At 52.1% G+C, this 22,185-nt stretch overlaps 6 protein-coding genes across 6 annotated transcripts; 1 reads left to right on the forward strand and 5 right to left on the reverse strand.

Moving 5' to 3' along the window:
- Positions 1-759: 759 nt before the first annotated feature.
- Positions 760-4,856, reverse strand: CTRU02_211765 (sensor histidine kinase response; the record flags this gene model as incomplete). The annotated part of the gene is made up of 6 exons (XM_036732951.1): positions 760-1,013; positions 1,075-1,189; positions 1,238-1,679; positions 1,728-2,857; positions 2,910-4,707; positions 4,813-4,856. 6 exons carry the CDS (start codon positions 4,854-4,856, stop codon positions 760-762), a joined length of 3,783 nt encoding a protein of 1,260 aa, XP_036575288.1.
- A 3,615-nt stretch (positions 4,857-8,471) lies between these two features.
- Positions 8,472-10,742, reverse strand: CTRU02_211766 (glycosyl hydrolase family 20; the record flags this gene model as incomplete). The annotated part of the gene is made up of 3 exons (XM_036732950.1): positions 8,472-9,603; positions 9,660-10,153; positions 10,224-10,742. The coding sequence occupies 3 exons, from the start codon at positions 10,740-10,742 to the stop codon at positions 8,472-8,474; spliced, it is 2,145 nt and encodes a 714-aa protein (XP_036575287.1).
- Positions 10,743-11,757: 1,015 nt separating this feature from the next.
- Positions 11,758-13,224, reverse strand: CTRU02_211767 (MFS monocarboxylate transporter; the record flags this gene model as incomplete). Its single annotated transcript, XM_036732949.1, has 3 exons — positions 11,758-11,905; positions 11,955-13,123; positions 13,177-13,224. 3 exons carry the CDS (start codon positions 13,222-13,224, stop codon positions 11,758-11,760), a joined length of 1,365 nt encoding a protein of 454 aa, XP_036575286.1.
- A 452-nt stretch (positions 13,225-13,676) lies between these two features.
- Positions 13,677-15,968, forward strand: CTRU02_211768 (fungal specific transcription factor; the record flags this gene model as incomplete). The annotated part of the gene is made up of 4 exons (XM_036732948.1): positions 13,677-14,413; positions 14,464-15,129; positions 15,178-15,665; positions 15,730-15,968. The coding sequence occupies 4 exons, from the start codon at positions 13,677-13,679 to the stop codon at positions 15,966-15,968; spliced, it is 2,130 nt and encodes a 709-aa protein (XP_036575285.1).
- A 1,134-nt stretch (positions 15,969-17,102) lies between these two features.
- CTRU02_211769 (mannan endo-1,4-beta-mannosidase) lies at positions 17,103-18,743 on the reverse strand (the record flags this gene model as incomplete). Its single annotated transcript, XM_036732947.2, has 5 exons — positions 17,103-17,159; positions 17,216-17,407; positions 17,463-18,207; positions 18,257-18,521; positions 18,584-18,743. The coding sequence occupies 5 exons, from the start codon at positions 18,741-18,743 to the stop codon at positions 17,103-17,105; spliced, it is 1,419 nt and encodes a 472-aa protein (XP_036575284.2).
- Positions 18,744-20,101: 1,358 nt separating this feature from the next.
- On the reverse strand, positions 20,102-21,923 carry CTRU02_211770 (cytochrome p450 monooxygenase; the record flags this gene model as incomplete). The annotated part of the gene is made up of 6 exons (XM_036732946.1): positions 20,102-20,460; positions 20,527-20,622; positions 20,679-20,871; positions 20,924-21,611; positions 21,667-21,704; positions 21,768-21,923. The coding sequence occupies 6 exons, from the start codon at positions 21,921-21,923 to the stop codon at positions 20,102-20,104; spliced, it is 1,530 nt and encodes a 509-aa protein (XP_036575283.1).
- Positions 21,924-22,185: the final 262 nt, after the last annotated feature.

The following is a 22,185-nucleotide window of genomic DNA, read 5'->3' on the forward strand; positions in this document are numbered from 1 at the left end:
ATACCCCATTACTGCCATTCTGATAAAAAAGCGACACGTCGGCCACTGCCGGCGCCGGATACGCCAGATACGGAGGTGGCAATGTACCTTAGCCGGTTGCATATGGCATTGACTTTAAAGAGGCCTTCTAGAGCCAATTCCACCCATACAAAACATACATACATATATATGCAACATATATCCATCCTCAACGGGCCTGAAAGTTTGCCTTCTTTACTAGCTTCCATACATTTCTCTCTCATTTCTTCTAATCCCAGCTCCGTTGCTCAACAATTCGCTAAACTGCCCACCTCCCGGTCAATCACATGCATCTCGCTTCCGTGCCCGGGACCGCCCGATGAGTCCAGAACAGAGTGGGACGGATGCTTCGTTAACGAATGCCGACGACGATGAATCACAACTTGCTCCATTCTGACTACATACTAACTAGGCTCTACTTACTGGCACCATTTCACATGTCAAAAAGGGATTTTGAAAATATAAATAAAAATAAAAAAAGATATTCATGGCCTCCAAAAGTGACGCCGTATCATCAACCCCCCCGTCAAAAAAAGACTCATCAAATGCCCCCAAAACAACAAAAATGCTCCTTTTTGAGCCCCTCTAGGTCCTGACCGGGACCAATCATACGCGGATAACCTCCCCAACGCCTTGCAAAAACCCTGAACAAAATCCCCCCCCAAAATTAGGGGGAAGCCTATGCCGTCCATAATCAATCAAACCTCCCCTCAACACGCCTGTCGTCTACTAAGCTCAAATTCACTTTCCAAGTACCTGCTTTTCATCCTCCTCGTCCACAAGTCTCCTCTGCTTGAGGATCCTGACCAGCTCTGTCATGGTTACTGGTCGGGTTAAGAATAGGTCCATTCCACTTGCGAAACCTTCCTGTCTAGCACCGACCGAACCCAGGCTTGTGATGGCGATGACTACTACGGGAGGAAGGTTGTGGGCGCGCTCAAATTTTCGGATTCGCCGCGTGGCTTCTAGTCCGTCCATAACGGGCATTGTTATATCTGCGTTGTGTGAGTAAGGTGAATCTGTTCAAGCTGCTCCCAATAACTGTGCTCGACATACCTATGAGGATGCAGCAAAACCTATTGGGTTGGTTTGTGTACGCCTGTAAAGCCTCCAGGCCGTTGGAGGCCGTAGTGTGTCGTTTATGAAGTCTTTTCATGTATGCCGAAAGGATCTAAGTTTGTTAATACACCGGTATGCATGGCGTATAGAGCCAACATACCTTGACGTTGATCGGATTATCATCCACCAGGAGAAACTCCTGGGGGTTATTGTTTCTTGATGATGGGGGAGAAGAAGAAGACACAGTAGGCGGGGTTTCACCTCCCGGTGTCAATGATCTTGACCTCACGGTAGCGGCCGATGGCCCTGCTGGTCGGAACGGGAGGGTCAAGGTAAAATTCGGCTCGGCTTCAGCCTTCCAGTTGTCAATCGACGACTGCGGGACAGCTTCGTCTTGCGCCGGAATCACCCTTGGACTCTTGATGCTTTCCGATTGCGCTCTCGGGCGAGATGTAAGCTCAGATTTTATCGTAGTGCTCGTTGGAAACGATCCAGCAAATGCACCGGATGGCGGGCCGGAAGCAACCATTTTGACAGCCTGACGCTGTTGCCACCTATCAAGAGCGCAGGCCAGAGCCTTAGCAACCTTTCTTGGCCCAGTACTGATGCATTGTTAGTTATGGACACGACTAAGCTGACGGTTGACTTACGGCTGAGCAATAAACTCCATCACCGTCTGCTGGCGAGACCTTCTGTACGAATTCGCGAGTTTCTGTGCCGCCTCGGCGTTACAGCATACGACAACCAAAGGGGTCTCGTTGCCCCTGCTGTTGGAGAGGTCGAGCTTTTGGAAGGCTTCCTCACTGCAGATTGTGAGATCCGCTGGGGGCATGCTCGCCTCGGTGCTCTCATCATTGACATTGACGTCCAGCCATTTGAATGGAAGACTCTCCACTGGAAGATCGTAGCCACCGGCCCGAAGCTCTTCCAAGTTATCGAGGCCCCGACTAAACCCACGGACAGAAAGCCGCCTTCCAGCCAAGGAGCTCAAGTCGGCCGAAAACTTGCGTCCACGACTGCTCGACTTGCGCGATAGCACGAGGGGTACTGAAACCGTTACGCTCGTTCCGTGGCCAACCTGACTCTTCACACTAATCGTTCCACCGAGAGTGGCAACGATTTGTCTCACCAGACTCAGACCCAAGCCTGTGCCTGGTGCCAAGGCATCTTCCTGAGAGAACGGTGTGAAGAGCTTGTTGCGCAAAAAGTCCTCGCTGATGCCTTTACCCGAGTCGGTGACAGTCAAAACCACCATCGACGCAGACCTAGCTGACTTGTGAACCACCTCTTCCTGTCTCAATTGGACCTTGATGAAGCCCTGGGACGTGTACTTCAGGGCATTACCAAACAAGTTCATGATAATGCGGCGGACAGCGCCCGGCTGGGTGTGGAAGACCCAGGAGAAGTTCGGATCAATATCGACAAGGATTTTGAGGTCCTTCATGTTATTAGGCTGGCTCTCTGACGAGTTCCGTTTATGCCCCAACACCTCTGTAGTGGCGATGGCGTCAAGTTTTTCTTGTGCAGGTGTAGGAGGCCCAGATGTCGACCCATGGCGGGCAAGCTGAGATGCCACCATATGTTGAAAGCTGTGACCGATGAAGACGCTCTCTATGACTTCTTCGACGAGGAGGTCAAGATGGACATCTGATACCAAGGTCATCATGCCAGATTCTATCGACGCGGATGCTTCTGGTCGTAGACCACGGCCTGGTCCGTTGTTTCGTCGCTGGGATTTAGATGCCCTTAGGTAGGTGTTGACCTTACTATAGTCCAACAACTACTTTGTGTTAGTCTCTTGGAAAGGGGTAGTGAGGCAACAAGATGCTTACATGGTCTATGGTATCCAGTAGAGTCTTGCCTGATATCTCGATGGTGTGGATGACATCCACCTGGAAGGCGTCCAGTTGTGTGTCATGGAGAAGTTCGGCAGCAGCAACCACACCGTGCAGCGGGGATCTAAGCTCGTGACTGAGAGACCCCAAAATATCCGTCTTCGCCTTTTCGGCTATAATGGCGTCAAGCCGGGCGATCTCCGACATCGTAACCATGCCAAAGGCCCTTAGGTAGGGCAAGTCTGCGTCGGGGGTCAGGATACGCGATGCGCTCTTGCTCCATACAAATCCTCCCGCGAAGCAACGCTCTTTCGACGGGTCCCATAGCGGTACGACTGCCACGCTTCTAGCGCCAGGAAACATGTCTACAATGGTCTTTGCCTCATTTCGCCTCGTGAAGTAAGAATACGCCGCTCGGGTCTCCGGCCTGGTCGCTTGCTCGCTCTCCTCGGTTGGGGTGATATCCGTATCGTCACCTTCGGAATCCACCGAATACCAGTTGCCCGATTCATCGAAACTGAAGACCTTTCCATTTGGATACCTCCGGAGGAGTTTCTTCAGGAACCTTTCCCGAAGAGTCGAGGGGCCAGGCTGGGGTCCGTCTATGCCAATCAATGTGTTGTCCACAGCTGGCGACCTTCCGAAACATTTGCACCACCTGTCGTTGGCATCCTCGGGTCTCTCAGAGAGACTGTCCTCGCTGCTTGAAAAATGGTTATCTGCAACTTCACTAGCCTTCCGGGGTCCGCTGACGAGCCCACCGTAGGATCCAATACTCGCATCAAGGAAAAGCGCACCGTCGGCTTGCAGTGATTTACGGATTACATTGGCGGCCCGCGAGAAGATCTTGATCGTTTCTGTCAGGCGAGGGTCTGGTGGTGCAGAGCTTGATGTAGTCGTAGCCACTGTTGTGGTTGTGGCCGTAGTCTCGACGGAATCACTCGAGTCAAGCTTTGTTGGCGAATCGGTTGGATCTTGGTGGATGGGGTTGATATTTGGTCGAACGACCTCAGAGTTGGGCGATGCCGGTTCTGGCTCAGGAGGCGACGTGGCCGGCGTGTCAGACCCATAGGAGGATGACCTCGGTGATGGAAGCCTAGCGGGCAATGGCACCTCCTCTTTGCCCCCAATAAAATCCCCAAGGCCGTGGACCATTCGTTCACTGCGGCGGTAGCTCTCCGTCACTCTCTTTGCGTCCAAGTAGTCCATCACAGTCTTGGAAACCTCCCTCAGAAACTGAACCGAGTCAGCGTCCAACCCCGACCTCGGACGATCATCAAAGATGCAATAGACTCCGATGTTGATGCCTTTCGGGGAGCGGATGGGAATGCCAGCGTAGAAACGGTTATATGGAGCGGCGTCTATGTACGGACGGTTACAGAATCGTCGGTCAGTCGCAAGATCCGGGACTACAGCCACGGGGAGCTGCTCATCATCGTCATCGGACACGGGAACAGAGGAATTAGCTTTGCGGGGTTCTTCAGTAGTCGCACCGACGAGGACATGCTCGCAGATTCCGAATGCGCGGGGAATGGCCGTCCCACAAAGCCAGAGGTGGTTTCCCGAGGCATACTTTGCGTTCGGAGCGAGCGGTATGGACCGGGTGGCTTCGGCGACGATGTACTGTTGCTGACGGTCAAACAGGGAGATGAGGGCGCGTGAAGCGTTCAATCGCAGGGCTCCCAGCTGCGCAAAAGCAGTGAGGCCTGTGTCGGGCGAGGACGAGAGGGCCGAGAATGGGATTGGGTGTTCGGGACTGTTGAAGACGGCGCTGGGGATGAAATGGGAATCATATCTAGAGGTACGACGATCGTTAGTTAGCCATGTTGCGGCTCCAAGCTCGAGCTCCAAGCAGGAGCAAAGGCAAAGGCAATGGCAGCGGCAGAGAGGGTTTGCGTACTTGAATGTCTCCCATTCACGGGCGCCTTCTGATATCTTGGTCATGCTTCATACAGGATCGTTGTGTGTGATGAAGGTCGTCATGCTCATGATCTAGGTGGAAATTTTGACCAGAGAGCAGTGATATCAACAATGGCAAGTTTTCCCTTTGTTCGACGTCGTCGTCAGCACTTGATTCGGGGGCCAGACCAAGGAGGAGGAGCAACAAACGGACAAACAAGCAGGCATTAGAGATGAGGCGGCGGGCATGACTGAAATGCCGCCCCTCCCCGCTGGTGGTGGAACAGGGATCCCAGAAGCCGGGATGGGCGCTGTTCGAGACGGTTGGGGGGGGACCAAAGGCAGGCGGAGGGAGGCAGACATGGTGTGGTCTTGGGCTTGCAGCTCGGCTAAGGTGCCTTAGTGTGCTCATCGTTGCAGGGCATGCGAGCGGAGGGGCAGATGGATCAAGGACGGCATGGGCCAAGCTAGCGGCTATCCTTGCCCTGGATGAGAACCGGTTCCTCGGGCAAGTTGGCATCCACCCGGTCGAGGGCACTGTGGTACCTACCTCGCCCCGAGGGTGGAGGGTGTGGACGGCCAGCCGTGACCCTTGGCTAGAATTGGAGTACCGGTATTACTAGTAGGTGTACTGGTATGTTGGTTTGGGCCCATTGAGCCTGTTGTTTGTCTTGGTTTTGCGTCTTGGGGGATCTCCCTCGTAGCATCTGAGATGCGCTAGGCCCTAGTGGCCGGCGATGAAAGTCTACAAGAGTCCATAGCTTGTCTCTTTGCGGCCCAAACCTGATAATTCGGCGACAGATGGACCGGGCGCCGCAGCAGACACAAAGCTAAAGGATGGAGAAGAGCAAAGTTCAGATGCCCAACCGCTGCAACCACTTGCGAGTAACTCTTCAGGCGAGGTTCTAGGGGTCTAGAGGCCTCTTAGCGTCGTCGCACGTGGGGGGGAAACCAATGGCGAGGGGGTATTTGGAAGTGTTTTTTGGACGCCTACAGAACGATCGGAAGCTAAATAATCGAGATGGTGGGATGGCACAGATGGTCTTGCCAAGGTGGCGTTGGGGCCAGACCCCGGTGATTTGAGAAAGTTGAGCACGAGGTGGTTTGTAATTTAGGTAGCGAGATCTGAGGCCGATTGTGATGGTGATGATGGTGATGATGATCAGCAAACTCAAGATAACGCAGGACAAGCAAATCTCTCCATGTCCTCTCGGTGAATGGGCGGGCATCAATTCTGCGTTTAGCGAGGTAGGCGACGCTCAGTGTATCATTGTAGTGTGCACCGTGTATGTGCCTGGGCTTCGTGATAGTTGATGTCGGTGTTTCGTCAGTCACCACCGTCTTGCTGTCCATCCTCCACCATGGCTGTGACTGCGAGCGTGGTTTAATCTTGAAAGATGACGGACCACGGTGGCTGAGGTTAAACATACCACTATGCAGATAGCCAACCAGACCGAGTGTAGATGACGGGCCTGGCTCCGGGAACCCTGAAAGAATCTCCACCATGCCCACGGATGCCACCCCCATGTCGGCACCCTTGTTAGGCAGCCGATGGAGGAGAAAACATGGACGACGTGGGCATCGAGGCAAATCGGACATGGTGCGGCGTTCTAGACACCTATACGATGTGAGAGATTGGCGTACAGAACAGGAATGAAATGGGTTGAAGGAAAAACCTTCTTTTTTTGCAGTGGGCGGTTGCGGTGAGTGACGGTGAAGAAAGTGCTCACCACTGGCACTGGCAAAGGGAAGGACAACGGCTGGCATGGACCCTTCATTGCATACCTTGGCAGGGTGCACCTGCCTCCCATAATATGCATAACTAGACAAATATAGGCAGGCACTATTACGGAAATACTGCTAGTAGGCAAGTGGTACTAACAATGGTGGGAGAAAGGACATTCGCATTGGCAACAGCAATTGCCATTGCACCTGTACCTGCCAAACTACCATAGTGCGACCACTAACCAACCACGGTAGCTGCTTCCACAATGGTGTGGGTGACACAACTTTGATAGCGGCGGTGGCAGCAGCAGTAGTAGCAGCAGTAGCATCGGTAGCATCAGTAGCAGCAGGAAGGACCATACGCCAAACTGCAGGGGCAGGCACAGTTACCTTTTCATTGTAAGGCGTACAGTGTCATTTCAGCCATCAAAGGGGGGGAAGGAAGGAAAGGGGGCGCTTGTGGACTGCACCTGTCGTTGGAAACTTGGAAATCAAGTAAATGGCAGCAGCAAGAAGCTGGCAAGTGGCAGGGTTATTGACTCGGCAGACCCGCTGTTTCCCTCTTTTTGACATTGTGGGGTTGCTGTGTTCCAGTGACTGTGTGCTGAAGCCCACAAATATGCGGTAATCCCGTACTGTGTTGGAAACAGTACCAACAATTCGCGTCCACTTCACATCCAATAAGCTGTAGACGAAAAGAGACTAGGCGGTACGTACATAGCACTGTTTCGGCCGCGGTCGCTGCAACCACCTGCAGGACCCCATTTCTTTCGGTACGTACCTAATGCGCCTTCCAAGTTCCAACAGCTATTCTGACACGCACTTCATTTCAACACAACCTCATCATCCTCCTCCCTCCTCCCAATCATCATGACCGCTTCTTGTTAGGAGGCCTTATTTTCCCTCGTTATTGCATAAGCCTTACGCCCGCGGAGACCCTTCCCTCCCATTTTGTTCGGCTGTTTTTCACCGCTAATGGCAATTCACTATTGCTGTCATCTCGTCGTCGTCGTCGTCGTCGTCGTCGTCGTCTAGCCTAGCCGCCTACTCAACACGAGACCTCAACAATGGGTCCATAATCCTAACAATGTCTATGGTTTCGCCGGACGACAGACTGTACATCCATCACTTGAATCAGCTGAATCACTTCAGCCCCGTCCCATTCCGTAACCTCTTTTATGCGAGCTGATAAGATTGAGACGGCTTGATCTTGTCCGCCATCAGCTCAAACCATCGTCATCTCATCTTTCAGTCATCAATTAAACCGTTCGTTCTCTTGCCAACGCCTTTTTGATCCTTCATCCATTATCGTCAACCTGCCCCACAGAGAGCCGTTGGTGTTTGGGAGGACTCAAAATCACCCCCAAGACCCTTCATGGACCCTGATTCAACCCCTTGCTCATCCTCTATCCCTGCGGCGAGCATCCCGTTACCGGGGGGCCTTCGTTCTCAATGGCACCGTATTTCGCCCTAATAAAACCCCGGCCAGCACTACGTAAGACCCCGAGAACGGACCCCGATCGCTCACGGGGGTTGACCATGCTACCATATCGAGCCTTGTAGGCCACATCGACCTCCAGTACCGGCTTGGCCGGACGTCTGACGACAATGACGATCTACCACCTTTACAACAAAGTGCCGCCTCCGTCAATGGAAGCTTCTCGCAAAACAATGATAATTATCACGATGCTTGGCATTCATTCGGTTTCTTCTTCATCGCTCAGCGCGCCTGACAGCCATATGAATCAAGTTTGGAAAAAAGAAAGCAGAAGAAAAACCGGCTTGCAAAAATTCCATGTCATCATGTACGACTCAGAAGCTGCCTTTCTGCATGACACCGACTTTTCAACCCCAAACACCCAAAACAGCCAGGGCATGGCTAATGAGCCCTATGCTGCTGGTTTTGCGGGAACATGGACACATTTAACATGTATGCTATCTTCCAGCATTATTGTCGACTAGTTTCATCCCTCCGATGACGCCCTCGAACCCGCTTCCTCCAACCGTCGCCAAGGGTGCTTCCACTGCCATCGGCGCCCACACAAAGCGATTGCCATTCCAGCCCAAGACGGTCAGGAACTCCATCCGCTTGCCGTCGCCAACGTCCAAAAACGTCTGCCGCCCCTGGCCGATCAGGCTCGCATTCGTCCACAACCCCACGGGGAACGTGTAGTTGAGCGCGTACGTGCTCTCCCCAGAGAAGAGCATGACACTATCCACCGTCCCGTTGCCAAACCACAGCCCACTGTCCCCACCACTGAAGATTGCGCCTTTCGAATCCGACGTGGGCTTGATCGAGAATGTGAATGTGTAATCGCGCCCCTTCTGCACGAGCGGCGTTGTGATGCTGCACGAGGGACTGAGTATAACTCCCTCCTTTCCAGTGGCGCATGTCGACGTTGCGTGGTACTTGTTGCCCGATAGATCCTCAATAATGCTGCTGTTGCCGCCCCAACCCTGTCTAAAGTTGTATTCCATAATCGTCGATCCCCCAGATGGGATTCTTCGATCGAGATTCTGCCCAGGCGCAAATGGCTGTAATTTCGCAAATAGCTCTCCGTAGGTATCCTCCGAGACCTCTCCTCCCCACTGCTTATCCGCGAGGGCTGGCAGACCGTCCCTCCACTGATAGTACGCCTCCGTCACTGTCGTCGCGTTAGGGCCGTAATCATTCCACTGCGGTGCGATATGACCCAGCGCTGCTGGGTCATCCCTCGCCGCGTTATTGGCATCGTTCTCTCGATCAAAGATGTTTGGCGAAAAAGGCGTCCCGTCAGGTGATCCGTGGAATATGAAATCCAAACTCAGCTCATGCCCGTACCACTGCGACCACTTGCCGACGGTGTATACATAGTCCCCAGAGTTGAGGACATCGTAGCCATTATCGATAAAGTCGTGTAACGGGTTCGCCTCGAAATTGGCCCAGTGCTGTATCGATACGGACCGATTCACGTCGCCGCCCGACGCCGGCGAGAACGTTCCCCAGATCCGGACTTTTTTGCCCGACGTACTCGTGATGTACTCGTTCATCTCGTCTACGAAGCGAGTATACTCGCCCACCAGAGCCCTGGTTCCCCCGTCAGCCAGTTATCTTCATCTGCGGAGCCGAATTGTCTCACTTACTCTTCACTCAGCGTAGGATCAACATACTCGTCCGCCCCGATAGACACCGTCTTGGTATGAAACCAAGGCAGGAAAATCTCCCAGATCTTCTGCATGGTAGGTATCGTGTCCGGGTTGGAAATGTTTAGGAGGCTCAGGTCCGACGACAGACCCAGCTCGGGACGCCACTGCGAGATGACCAGCGCGTGGCCCGGCGCCTCAATCTCTGGGAGTATGGTCACGCCTCTCGCCGCGCATTTCGTCTGGATGTCGTCCAACACCTCGCGAGTGTAAGACTCGTTCGTGCGCTTGTTGAGTCTCGCGATAGCAGGATCGTCTGACAGTAACCGAAACGCAGCATACAGCGAGAGGGACCGCTCGCGAGAGTAGATAGCGACATTGTTATAGAGATTGTCACTTAGATGGAGCTGGAAGGTATTCTGCTTGAAAAAGGACATGTACGCGCACATCTCGACGATGAACTCAGGCGGGTAGTAGTGCCGCGCGACATCGAGCTAGCACAGTCAGTGTCCCACCCTCCAAGACCGAGTCATAGAAGCACTGCTGGAAGTACGCGGTACTCACCATCATCCCCCGGGTTCCCCATCCGGGACTATCGACGCCGTACCCCAACTCCACCCCGTCCCGGAGGATCATCTGCTGCAGCACCGTCCGCGTGCCCCACCACGCCCCCAACGAGCTCGCGCCGGTGATGAGAACGCCGTCTACCGTGACGTTCAGCGCGTAGCCCTCCGACGTCTCTCTGCCTGCCGCATCTTTGAAGTTGGCCGGGTCGCCGATGGTGAGGAATATAGAGCCTTCCTCAGCCGCAGAACCAGTTTCAACAGGGACAACGAGGCCGAGAGCAGACGCTAGGTCTTGGGAGAATGTTTCCGCAAAGGAGCGCAGGGTCGGCGGGATGAGCGTCTCGCCCGCTTCATCGCGGGACTCGGCAAACTCATCATGAACAACGATTTTCTTGAAAAACGATGCAGAAAGAGTGCCGCCCGTAGACGTGTACGGCACAGTCGGGAGACCAGCGAGGAATTTTGCCGTAGCTTCAGCAGCCGCCAACACCAACGTGATGCCCGTGATGAACCGCATTGTTGCGATGTACCTGGTTTCGGTCCTTAAGAACGACGGCAATTCCTATGCGTAAACACTCTAGTTATTCATGAAAGAACCCCCATCTTATCAATCTCGCCAACTCTCGCTGCCCAACACCAGCACGGCGCGGGGTAAGCCGCTGAATTGAGGGGAAGCGGGAAAATGAAGATGTGCGATTGTAGAAGGTAGCAGCCGGAATCACGCGCGACATGTACTCCTGCCCCTCTGGCAGATCACCATCGTATCATACGGCGGCCGATGCGCTGCTGCCCGTGGGTGTGTGTGTACCTTGCATGCCCGTTTCGTCACGCCGGCCGCTGTTGGTTGATAGCAACGTTGCAGTTGGTTGTCGCTTAGGTATCTAGCAGATGGTCTGCGACCCCGGGAGAAGTGGAGATGCCGAGAGCTGTTTACTGCGGAGTTTCGCTAGGGGGGTAGGTAGGTAGGTTTGGTGGTTTAGCTTGGTGTATGGTTTGAACGTTGTAATTGAGGTGATTGGTGACATGTTACATGAGAATTGAATGGTAGTGTTTATCTGCTAAGGTTAACGGGTTTAATGATAACGATGGAGGGGGGAAGGTTACTTTGGTTGGTGGCATGGATACATCAATGATAGTATGCAGCACCGACCGCATATGCCGGCATTGCAGGGTCACTTATAGAATATGTGCTGGTTTTCCGGTTGCATTGATGAGTTGAAGATTGTGTGGTGTTTATGGTATGGTTCGCTACTTGAGGCAGTTCAGTAGCCTTGTCTTATTATCAGCATCGTCTAGATGGCACTCTCATTCCGCAGGAACCTCTGGGCCGAGATACTTATCTTGACATCTTTCTTGGACTTGAAATGAGCATACGAGTTAATGATATGCAGCTATGGTTGAGATTCTTGTCGACTGAGATATCAGGAGCACGTCGTCAATTAGCATCAGTAAGCTTTCACCTCGGCCTAGCTATTTTGTTAACATACACTTGATTGTCACAGCTCATGCCTAACCAAATCTGGAACTAACTCTCAAGATAGATACTTCTTAAATATCACCAAACTCACGAAGCAAATCGTTCCAGCAACGTAGGCAACTCCTGCAAAGATGATTAAACCTGAATATCCCCCTCCAGATCTCGCAAGTATCTCGCCAGCAATCGGCACACCCGTCAATGCCCTGAAAATAAGTTAGCCTTATATCAAGTGCGATAAAGTCAAGAACTTACCCGAGGCTAACAACAGTATACACTGTAGAATAATACCGCCCGTAGTTCTCCGTAGAGCAGTACTCGCCTACGCAAACGGGCACCAGGCTGATGTTACTGCCACTGGCGAAGCCGAAGACGACGGAGAATATCACAACAGCGACAACGTTACCGTTCGCCGGAAGCCAAATCGCAAGCATAGCGACGATGCACAGGGCATTCGTCACAATCATCGTCTTCATCCGACCAAATCTGTCCGCGACAAATCCAGGCAGCCACCTCCCGGGAAACGAACCAGCGTTTAGAAAGACCACCATCAGATACGAGAGCCTCTGGCTGATGCCGTGGGCAAGGGAATACGACGCGACATACTCAAGGCCAATGAAGAACCCCCACTCGATAAAGAAGACGCCGACCGTCATCAGCAGAACAGCAGGTCGCAACAAGATTCGGAAATCAGGGAGAATGCTCGTATCAGCCGGTTTACTCTTGTAAAAGGCCTTTCTAGGACGCACAAGAACACACCCCACCAGCAGCAAGACGACAGTAATCAGCCCGATCGCGCGGGTCGTCCAAGCGAACCCGACATCGTCGCTCAAGGCGTCAAAAACCAGAGGATACATGACTCCCCCGAGACTTCCCCCAGCCATGGCCAGCCCCGTCGCCGCCCCGCGCTTGACGTTGAAGTACTGGCCCAGCGTCGCGACGGGCACGACAAAGACGATGGACGTCGCCGCGCCGGCGACGAGACCCACGACCACCAGAAAGTGCCAGTACTCCTCGCAGAACCCGAGGGACGCAAACGTCGCCACGTACAGCACGAGACTCCCGACCATGAGCCACGTCGGTCCATACACGTCGAAGACGGGCCCGATCTGTATCCCGCAGAAGAAGACCATGAAGTTGTACAGCCCAAAGATCCAACCCCGTTTCCCCTCGCCGACGTCTTGGAGCTGGTGGCTGGATATCCAGGACTGGTAGATGCCGATGCTGTTCATCAGGCCGAGGCCGCCCATGATGGCGCTGAAGCTCCCCAAGACGACGAGGTAGGCAGCTTTTCCGCCTTCTGGGTATGTCTCTTTGGGTGTGATGGGTGCTGCTTGCTCGGGGTCTGAGTGGGACATGTCTGTTTCGTATTGTGTTTGTACATTGTCATTTGTATGCTGGACGGTCTTTTCAGCCCCATTGGCCTGGCGGTCATTAGTAGAGTAATCAACAACTGCAATATGATCAGGTCACTCACCTGTTCCTTTTCCCTGCGGAGCATGGAAATGATTGTTTGATAAGACATTTCTTTGACGGTATCTCGTTGGCGAAGTACCTCTAAAAATGAGACGAAACGTATGACGATCTTCCACAGGATCAAGGACTGAATTTAGAAGAACAGAAAACCAACCAGCTCCTAGCATGAGTGCTTCTTGAAAATAAAGCCAACTGTGATACTTTTTCAAACATGCCTGTATTTGAAATATGACTGTTTGGCCGATCATTAGGGTTCTCCATGCAAGAAATATTCATAGCCAATCGACTTGCACCGTAGTCCGTGTCAGCGGCCATTGAATTCGCCGGGCGGATTTCGCCGAACATCAGTGCCACCTCATTTCGCCGAAGAGCTCAACCCAATCTACGTCACAAATTGGCCGATGAGGAGCAGCACCAACTTCCATCACACTGTTCCGTTCGGCGAATCTCTACACCTCTACGCCCAATTTGCGAGTTCAATCCCGCTGCAGACGAATAGCCATGCCGAAGCCTTCAACGCCTAGACAGGCGAGTTCGGCCATTGAGCCCACACGATCGTACCGGTCGCAAAAACGCCATCGGCCATGCGATCGATGCCGTGAGATGAAGCTGAAGTGCCAGAGGGACGAACATCCTCCTTGTCGACGTTGTCAACAGAGCAAAGTTGAATGCACATTCGTCGGCAGACCGAGCAAGAGAGCACCGGCCCAAAAGTCGGACAGGCAAAGGGCGACCACAAACGAATCGCCCCCGTCGTCTTCGGCCGAGATCCAGGCCTCTGTCATTGCTGTTGACGAGACTCATCCAGCGCCTCAATCCCCTTCGCGGGCTTCAACTATTGGGCCAGAAACCTACCCTCGTCAAGACGCCCCATACACTCCGTTCCCTCACGCCTTGACGGCTTCTCCCTTCGTTGGTGCGCAGCCAGGGCATCCCACAACGCAGATCTCCCAGAGCCTCGATCTAATGGAAGGCCACAGCGCAATGCTTCTTGGCAGTTCTTCGGGGTCGGATCCCTGGCTTCTTAGGCATTTCCGCTTCGACGAGCTCGGGTTGAGAAGTTTCCATAAGCTACATATCCGAAACGCTGGCGGCGTTCCCACAGTCGACAAGATTCCGGTGCATTTCCTGCTCAGCTCGGATTCGCTTGCAGGAGCGGTTCAGCCACGCTCGACGGACTCGCGACAGAAACTCGATTTGTTGGTGCCACAGTCCATGGGAGGACGTCTGGTTCGTCTGTAAGTTGAGGTACTTTGCCTTTACGCAAACATAGTGGCTGATGAGATAGCTTCCACAAACACGTATTTTCAATGTTGCCAGTGATATCGAGGACCGGTCTTGCTCTGGTCTCGGAAGATACAATCCCCGACTTAAACGTATTGACGGCAATGCCAACTCATCTTTTAGCTGCTATATACGGCACGGCCCTTCCATTTGCGATGCACGATGACCAACTTGCGCCTCTTCTTGCCTATGACCGTGTAATACTGGATGGTATATGGGATCTAGAGCACAGTTGCTTGCAGGAAGAAATGGCCAGACCCCATCTTTCAGTTCTTCAAGCAGCCCTCCTATATCTACATAAGAAGAACGAAGACCAACGAAGAGATGCCGTGACGGACACCGCCTCCGTGTGGCCATTTATGGGTACGGTAGCTGGTCTGGCACATAACTTGGGTCTTCAGCTGGAATGTCGAATGATGGGTCTACCGGCGCAGGAGAAGCGACTCCGAAGAAGGTTATGGTGGATGGTGTACATCCAAGACAAATTTCTTTCACTCCTGGTAGGCCGGCCGCCATACATTCGGAAAGAGGAATGGGATGTGAGCGAATTAGACGAGTTCGACTTTGCACCCTACGGTGAGATCGAGACCTCATCAGCACGAAATGCATACCCGTTTCGAGACATGGCGAGGCTGGCGCGTGTAGCAGAAACATTACAGGCCGATTTATAGTAAGTAACTCATCGGAATATCTGAAATATCGCTAAGGGCAGTGGTAGCTCTCTCAAGTCATGTCAGAAGCTGGCCGAAAACCTACCGGGTTCTATCCAAGCAGCTCGGCCCGTGTTCGACGCTCTTCACGCGTGGCGGGCCACCATTCCAGCACCAGAGCCCTATCACGCACGCCAAGAAGTAGGCACCGGCAGCTCGGATTCGTATAATGCTTGTGTATATCTCGCATACTTGACTCTCATAGCGTACACGTGGAGAGCTTTGCTGCGTCCTGCCGTTCGGTCCCCTCCACCGCCGCAAATCATCGATGTGGACGCCGAGCCGCAGATGTTTCCCGACACTGGTTTCCTGTTTGAGGACCTCAGCTGGGACTTTTCGGAACTGCCAGAGATTGAACTACAACTCGAGGACGGTGCCACCGACTCGAGCGCCACGATAAAGGAGCTTCACCAGGCGGCTCAAAGTTGGGCAGAGAGCTTAGTCCAGTTCATCGAGCGATTATCTTCCAGTCATATTAGCGGATTTTGGTATTCGTGTAAGTAGTGGCTTGTTTTGTTGATATACCTTCAAAGACCTGGTCTAACATTCGTGGCTCTTAGGGTCCAAGTATGCCTTTGTAGTAGCATCCAACCTCCTTATGTTGTTGCTTGTCCAGGCCCCCAGCTCAGAAAGTGGCAGCAGGGCTAAGCAAGTATTGGAGCACTGGCGCCTGGTACTGAGAAACCAGAGTACGGTTTCCTCGCTTTTCCTACTTGCGTCCACGCAACTAAGTCAAATTTATGGGGTTGGACTTAGCCAGACGTTTTGTTTGCCGCTGCATGTCCAAGATATACTTTAAAAATTTAGCCTGCTAAAATTGACGTCAAACAAGTTCTGTCAGAGGACTCATTGGAAAGGGTTTTCTTTCGGCGAAATTGATCGGCCAATTAGTTCCGCGGCGAATCGGCCAAAATTGACTAGGTACATAGATAATGCCCTCATCCATAAGCTGATAGATACCATTCAAATATTTTCAAACATGGTAGTAGTGTTTGTCCGTTGTACCAATCATTATGGACAGATATATCGATATGAGCGCTGGCACCCTGGACGGGCGCAATGCCCATGAGTCCAGCCCTCCCCTGTATCAGCGACAAGCATGTCAAGACCAGGAACCTAGCCTTCCACCCTCATATATAGAAGCCACGCAATCTGACGACAACGGCGTTGAAGGTGGCGATGTGCCAGGCGACAAGGAGGGATGGGGACAACACAGCCTACTCTCTCGCTGTCTTAAGCGCATAGCAAAATCATTTAAGCCGGAACCTGCACCCATGGAGTAAGTTGTCGCAAAACACCAACCTGGAAGAGAAGTATGCTGACCAGGATACTCCAGAGACGCGAGACAGGAACTTATTGTCTTTTGGCCAAGCACCGGTACCTTCGCCGTCATAGAGGCACCACTGCATTCCCAAATACGAAAGAGTGGGCATCATCCCCCCTTTACTGATTTGACAAACTAACAAGTAGATGCAGACTCAGACATGTGTTTTGGCTCATGCTGCCGCAAATAGTCTGGCCTCTTTCCGTCACTTTTGGCCGTATTGAGGTGGATATGGAGACGTTTATCACGAGGGGTTCATCGTCAGATCAATCATCCAACAGGCTTATATCATTCTGTCGCAATAAGCCATGTCGGCTGACGGGGAAGTTACAGGCTCACACTGTACTTACCCATAGACCCCGAGATACACCAGGACCATATCCAACTGCGCCAGCATTACTCTTGCGGTACGAAAGCACGAGGCATTGACTTGATCGAACGGCCGGAGATAATTCCATGGCATGCCGCACATGTCACCGCGCATGTCACATAAAGTTACGTGAATAAGAAATGGAAGAGATTTTTGGAGTTTGCCTCAAGCTTCCTAGTATGCACATCTTGTTTAAATATCTACAGCGAAATGTCTTTGGTAATGGCCACACTGAGCCACTATCCACGCCAGCCCTGGATCTCGTCAAGAGTAAGAACATAATCACTCTCGTAGATCTTTAGACAGTTAGTCGCATAATCTTAAATGAATGCAAATAGTAGGACGCGCTTACCTTCTTCAAGTCTGCGACACTGTTCCATTCAGCATTGTTGATAAAGGTGTCACCCCAGACGCAGAAGTACAACCAGTGAGCCTCGTATGCCTGAAGCAGGTCAGGGAAAGGCGCACTACCGACTTCGGTCGCAGCGATCAACTTCTTGTCCTTGCCGAGGGTGATGAGATCGTTGTATTGCGTGGTCATGGGCTGAACATTCATTAGCATTCTACTTCATAGTCAGACATATCCAAGGGAAACTCACTCCGTGGCCCTGAGCATAAACATCAGCGCTGAGAATGTCGACAGTGTCATCACCAGGGTACCAGGCAGGAGCAATGGAGTTCCAGATCCAGACAAGGTTGTTCAGGCCGTGGTGGTTCGTCAGACGGTCGTGCAACAAAGCCCAGAGCTTCTTGCACGGCTCGGGGCCCTTGGCACCCCACCAGAACCACGCACCCTCAGCCTCGTGAAGCGGGCGCCAGAGAACGGGGACACCGGCGTCCTGGAGCTTCTTCAGCTGGACGGCGATGGCGTCGATGTCGCGGATGATGAGCGTGTAGTTGGCGTTGGTGGTGTCGGCCAGAGCCTTGCTGACGTCGAAGTCGGTGGCTCGCGTGTAGAAACCGCTCCACCACTTGTTCTCCTCGGTGTCATACAAGCCAGTGGGTGCGTTCCAGTGCCAGAGGACGGAGACAATACCGCCCCGCTTGTGGTGGGTGATGGCCTCCTCGACAGCAGTGCCGACAGTGCCGCGTTCGACACGGCTGGGAGAGTAGTCCATCAGGTCAACGCTGACGAGGGCGGGTGTCTTGCCGACTTGTTCGTTGATCCAGTTGGAATAGGAGAGCTCCTGTTGGCCCGAGAGGATCTTCTTGCCGTAGATGGAGCGGAGGTAGGAGTAGAGCGCCTTAGCATCAGCGTTGGCGTTCGCGTTGGTGAGGGCTTCGTTAATGTTGTGAGGGCCGCGAGGGGCGGTAGGAGTCAGGGTAATGGAGTCAATGAGGTACCTGCCATGGTTAATATGACGCCGATTGTGATCAAGCTATGACTTCTTACCATCCCCAGTTCCTCACGATATCAATCGTGTTTTTCCCCTCGTTGAGCAGCACTTGGCCAGCAGAAACGGTGGCCCAGGTCTCGCCGGCAGCAAGGAGGACCTCGTTAGAAGCACCGCCGTTGAGAACGACACTGGTACGCTTCTCGCCATAGATGGCAGCGAACCTAATGTTTAGGTCAAAGAGCTTCTGCCCTTCTCCAGTACAGTCGACATTGATGGTGACCTTGGCGTTGTCACCTTCGAAGCCAGTCACATAACCAGTACCTGTTTAACGTACTCAGTTAGAAAAGGATAAAACGATTCCTACTATGCACAGGTTTTCTTACCTGTGAAACCGGCTTGGGCGGTGTCGAGCTTCGTTCCCGAGAGAACACCATCCTCGGCCTCATAGACCTTGGCACCAGTGCTACCAATGCATGATTGCGAATACACGCCAGCGGCAAACGCAAGGACAGCGCGGAGGGAAAGCGCCGTGGACCTCGCCATGGTTCTCATGCACGATCAACGCGGGGATAGATTCAAGGAGGAGTAGAAAGAAAACAAAGATCGGCTGAAACGAACATCGTCTCGAGTGAGCACCAGGTCCCCGGGTGCAACCAGTCTGATATATACCTTATTCTGGACCATTAACCCATTCTAAGTCGGACGGCTAGTAGTGACCCCCCTCAATCTCGCCATATGCCGTCAGGGAATCACGAGGGAGGAGATCATTAAGATTCCAGGGGGAACGGAGGTTAATTTTGCGTCTCCACATCCACCCGCTTCCCCCATCAAGAAGTATATGCCGGGAATTGAAAGCTGTGTGCCGGGGGCCATGACGGAGGGGGCTTTTGCATCCTTGAAAGTGAACGCGGAGTGTCACGCTCCGTGTGCGGCGAAAGGGGGCGGTGGGTTTGTGCGGCTTGGTTTTTTGGAGTTCCCTGTTGGCCAAGACCATGTGAGAGGGCGCAAGACTTTACGATTTGCGGAGTAATTTGACGTAGGTGGTGAGAATGTAAATCCAAGACGTTTTGAGTCAATTATCACGTAAACCTTCGCAACGCTGTCATCCGAACATCCCCCTTCAGACAAAAACCACTTGGTTTCTTCGCCCGAACTCGACGAAAGCTTTTGTGATGGGTCTTTGCCGATCGTGCGGCTATTAGACCACCGCCGAGGCTCGCGAGGGTTTTGGGACATGGTCAGGCCTTGTACCGTTGATCCACTTCGCATCAACTAAATAGACGCACACACACACGAAATTTTCAAGCTCAAGGAACGGGGAATCCCGCAACTACATGATGCCCCGTGAGTGATCGGACGGCAAGCAAACCTGCAGATGATTTTCATCTGCCCGGCTAGCTCAATCGGTAGAGCGTGAGACTCTTAATCTCAAGGTTGTGGGTTCGACCCCCACGTCGGGCTCAATTCCCGTCAGCGATTGACCTCTCTTTTTGCTTTTTGGAGTTTTGGTGTAACTGGCTTCTTGTTGTAGTCCAGTTCATCTTGGATTGGATCTAAAAGGTCTTCACACGGGCCATCTGGTAGCTGTCTCTTCAAGGCTGCTGAGAAGAAGCAAACAGCTTCATATTTGTACATCACCAAGTATGTCATAACTACTTGGAGTAACTCCCTAGACTTTCGTACAACCATGAGGTTAAGTGCAGACTATTCCGTTAAATTCGAGTCTAAGCACTTGGAATTTTGCCAATCCTCAGTGTCGGCTTGACACCTCATGATTGAAATACCTTGATGGGCTGTCTTTTAATGGTGAACTGTTCCCTGCTTTAAACATCGTACCCTATTCTATCAACAAACTATTTGGCCATGTTCACTGGGTCTTGTGCTTCAAAATCGACATTCTCTTATCCTTGCATGCGCTTCCTGATCTTTATTTCAACCGCTGGGTTCGGCATCATCTGGGCCGAATCTTTAACAAATTTCAGAGGCCTCTTGACCTCGGCATCGCTATCTTTCTTCAACTCCACATCATAATGCATTAAAAGCTCAATAATTATGCACTTGATCATGTAAATGGCAAAAAAGCGGCCTGGGCAGGCGTGTGGGCCGGAGCCAAAGTTGAAAGAATCCGGACCGGTAGCCGTTGCCTGATGTTTCATCTCGCGACCAGGCATTTCTCGAAGACGGGCGAAACGGAAGCCATCGAACTCCGCTGGCGGTGCGTTATTTGTGCCAGCATTATACTCTGGGCTCAGAAACTCTGCTGTGTCGGTGTGGCTACCGGAATCTCAGTCATTGAGCGGAACAAGACTTCTTCGAAAAGACTTACTATACGCCCCATAGAGGAAATGAAGTTGGAGTGCCGCCGGGATTTTCAGGCCGTTGGAAAAGGTGTAGTCCTTCCGTGCGCGTCTAATTGAGCCCCCTGACATGATGGATCAATATGTAGCTGGTCCCGGCTGCAACGATGAACAATCATACCAATATTCAAGGGACTCATTCGCTGACTTTCTTTGATAAAGCTGTCTAAATTTTTCAATTGAGAAACGGATGACTTGGAGAGATAAAGATGGCCATCTTCATCTTTCGAAAAACCATCTTTAGCAATGACTTGGTCGATCTCCTCTCGAAGAGGTTGGATATATTGAGGGCGACTGAGAAGGTCGAAAATGACCTAGTTAGACGTCAGTGAAATTACTCTCAGATAATTGTAGGACACAACACACAAAAGTGGCCGTGATTGACGTTGTGTGAAGAGCAGCAAACGACAGCAATATCTGGCGTTTTCCAATCGTTTCGGCTGTCCTCTGTTCTTGCGGAAGGTACTTCATTATCCAGGAGATGAAAGCACCTTTGGATCCAGGCTGGGGAGGTTTCTGCTCAAACTCGTGCTGATCCTGAACATATTCCTTCACGAGGGGCCGCATCCACTCGTACGCCTTTTCCTTTTCCCTCAGCAAGTGTTTGACCTCAGGAAGGTAAGGCAAAAAGAAAGACCGTATCGAGGGATTCAATCTCAGCATTGCTGCGCTGGATTTAGAGACATCAACCGCGAAATTGATCGAGGTTGCTAGCCATTCTTTGTCACGGCTAAGGGGCAAGCCGACGAATATACGACCGCTCATCAAGCCAACCATGCGGAGAACAGTCTGGTAGGCTTTGAGGGTCTTCCATTCATTTCCGCTGCCGACAGCTTGACCCAGGCCGAATCCTATCTCGGCTTGGATAAGCGGCAAGATGCCATTTAAGTTTCTTGTTAGATCTCCCCGCACAGCGCTGATGACTTCTGGGGCTCTCTCTCCGATGTGTGTAAATCGTCCAAGAAAAAGTTCGTAGAGTTCAGCACGGAAGGAAAAATTGGATTCGTCGGCGTAAACGACTTCATTGTAGAGGCTCATGGGGAGAACAACCCGTCTTCGCCACTTTCAGTTAGCCAAAGTGCTTACTTGCCTAGAAGCTTTAGACATACGGTGGGTCCGAAGCAATGATGAATGGTGTGTCAGGGTGCTTGGTTCAGACATGATTAGCCTCATAAAGCGGCAGCAAGGGAAGCTCGAAACTAAGAAACACCTTTTTGTAGCCTTCAAGCATAGCACATGTGAGGTCTGGATCATTGGTGGATCCAACAACGGGTAGAGCAAGCCTCGACACCGATTTCTTCCATCGGCAAAAACCGCCATACATGGCGGCCGCAACGATAACTGAGGACCAAAGCCACCACAGCATTTTGGTGGTAATCGCAACTGGTTCTAAAAATTATTCAAAAGATTCTTCTACCAAAAATGAATGAAATGTTGATCGATCAAACTGTTTAGGCATCAGTGGGATTCGGCTTCTTAAGGCAGCATCACCATAAATAATATTAATTCTTGTGTAACGGTTCATCAGTACCACAGCATCTGCCAGTCAGTTAAGTCTCGGAATATTTTCTTTAAGGTCGAACTAGTACATTGTCGATCTGAAAAGATCAGCGAAACCTGTTATGTAG

This window comes from Colletotrichum truncatum (assembly GCF_014235925.2).
Source record: "Colletotrichum truncatum strain CMES1059 chromosome Unknown Contig_0008, whole genome shotgun sequence".
NCBI lineage: Eukaryota > Fungi > Ascomycota > Sordariomycetes > Glomerellales > Glomerellaceae > Colletotrichum > Colletotrichum truncatum.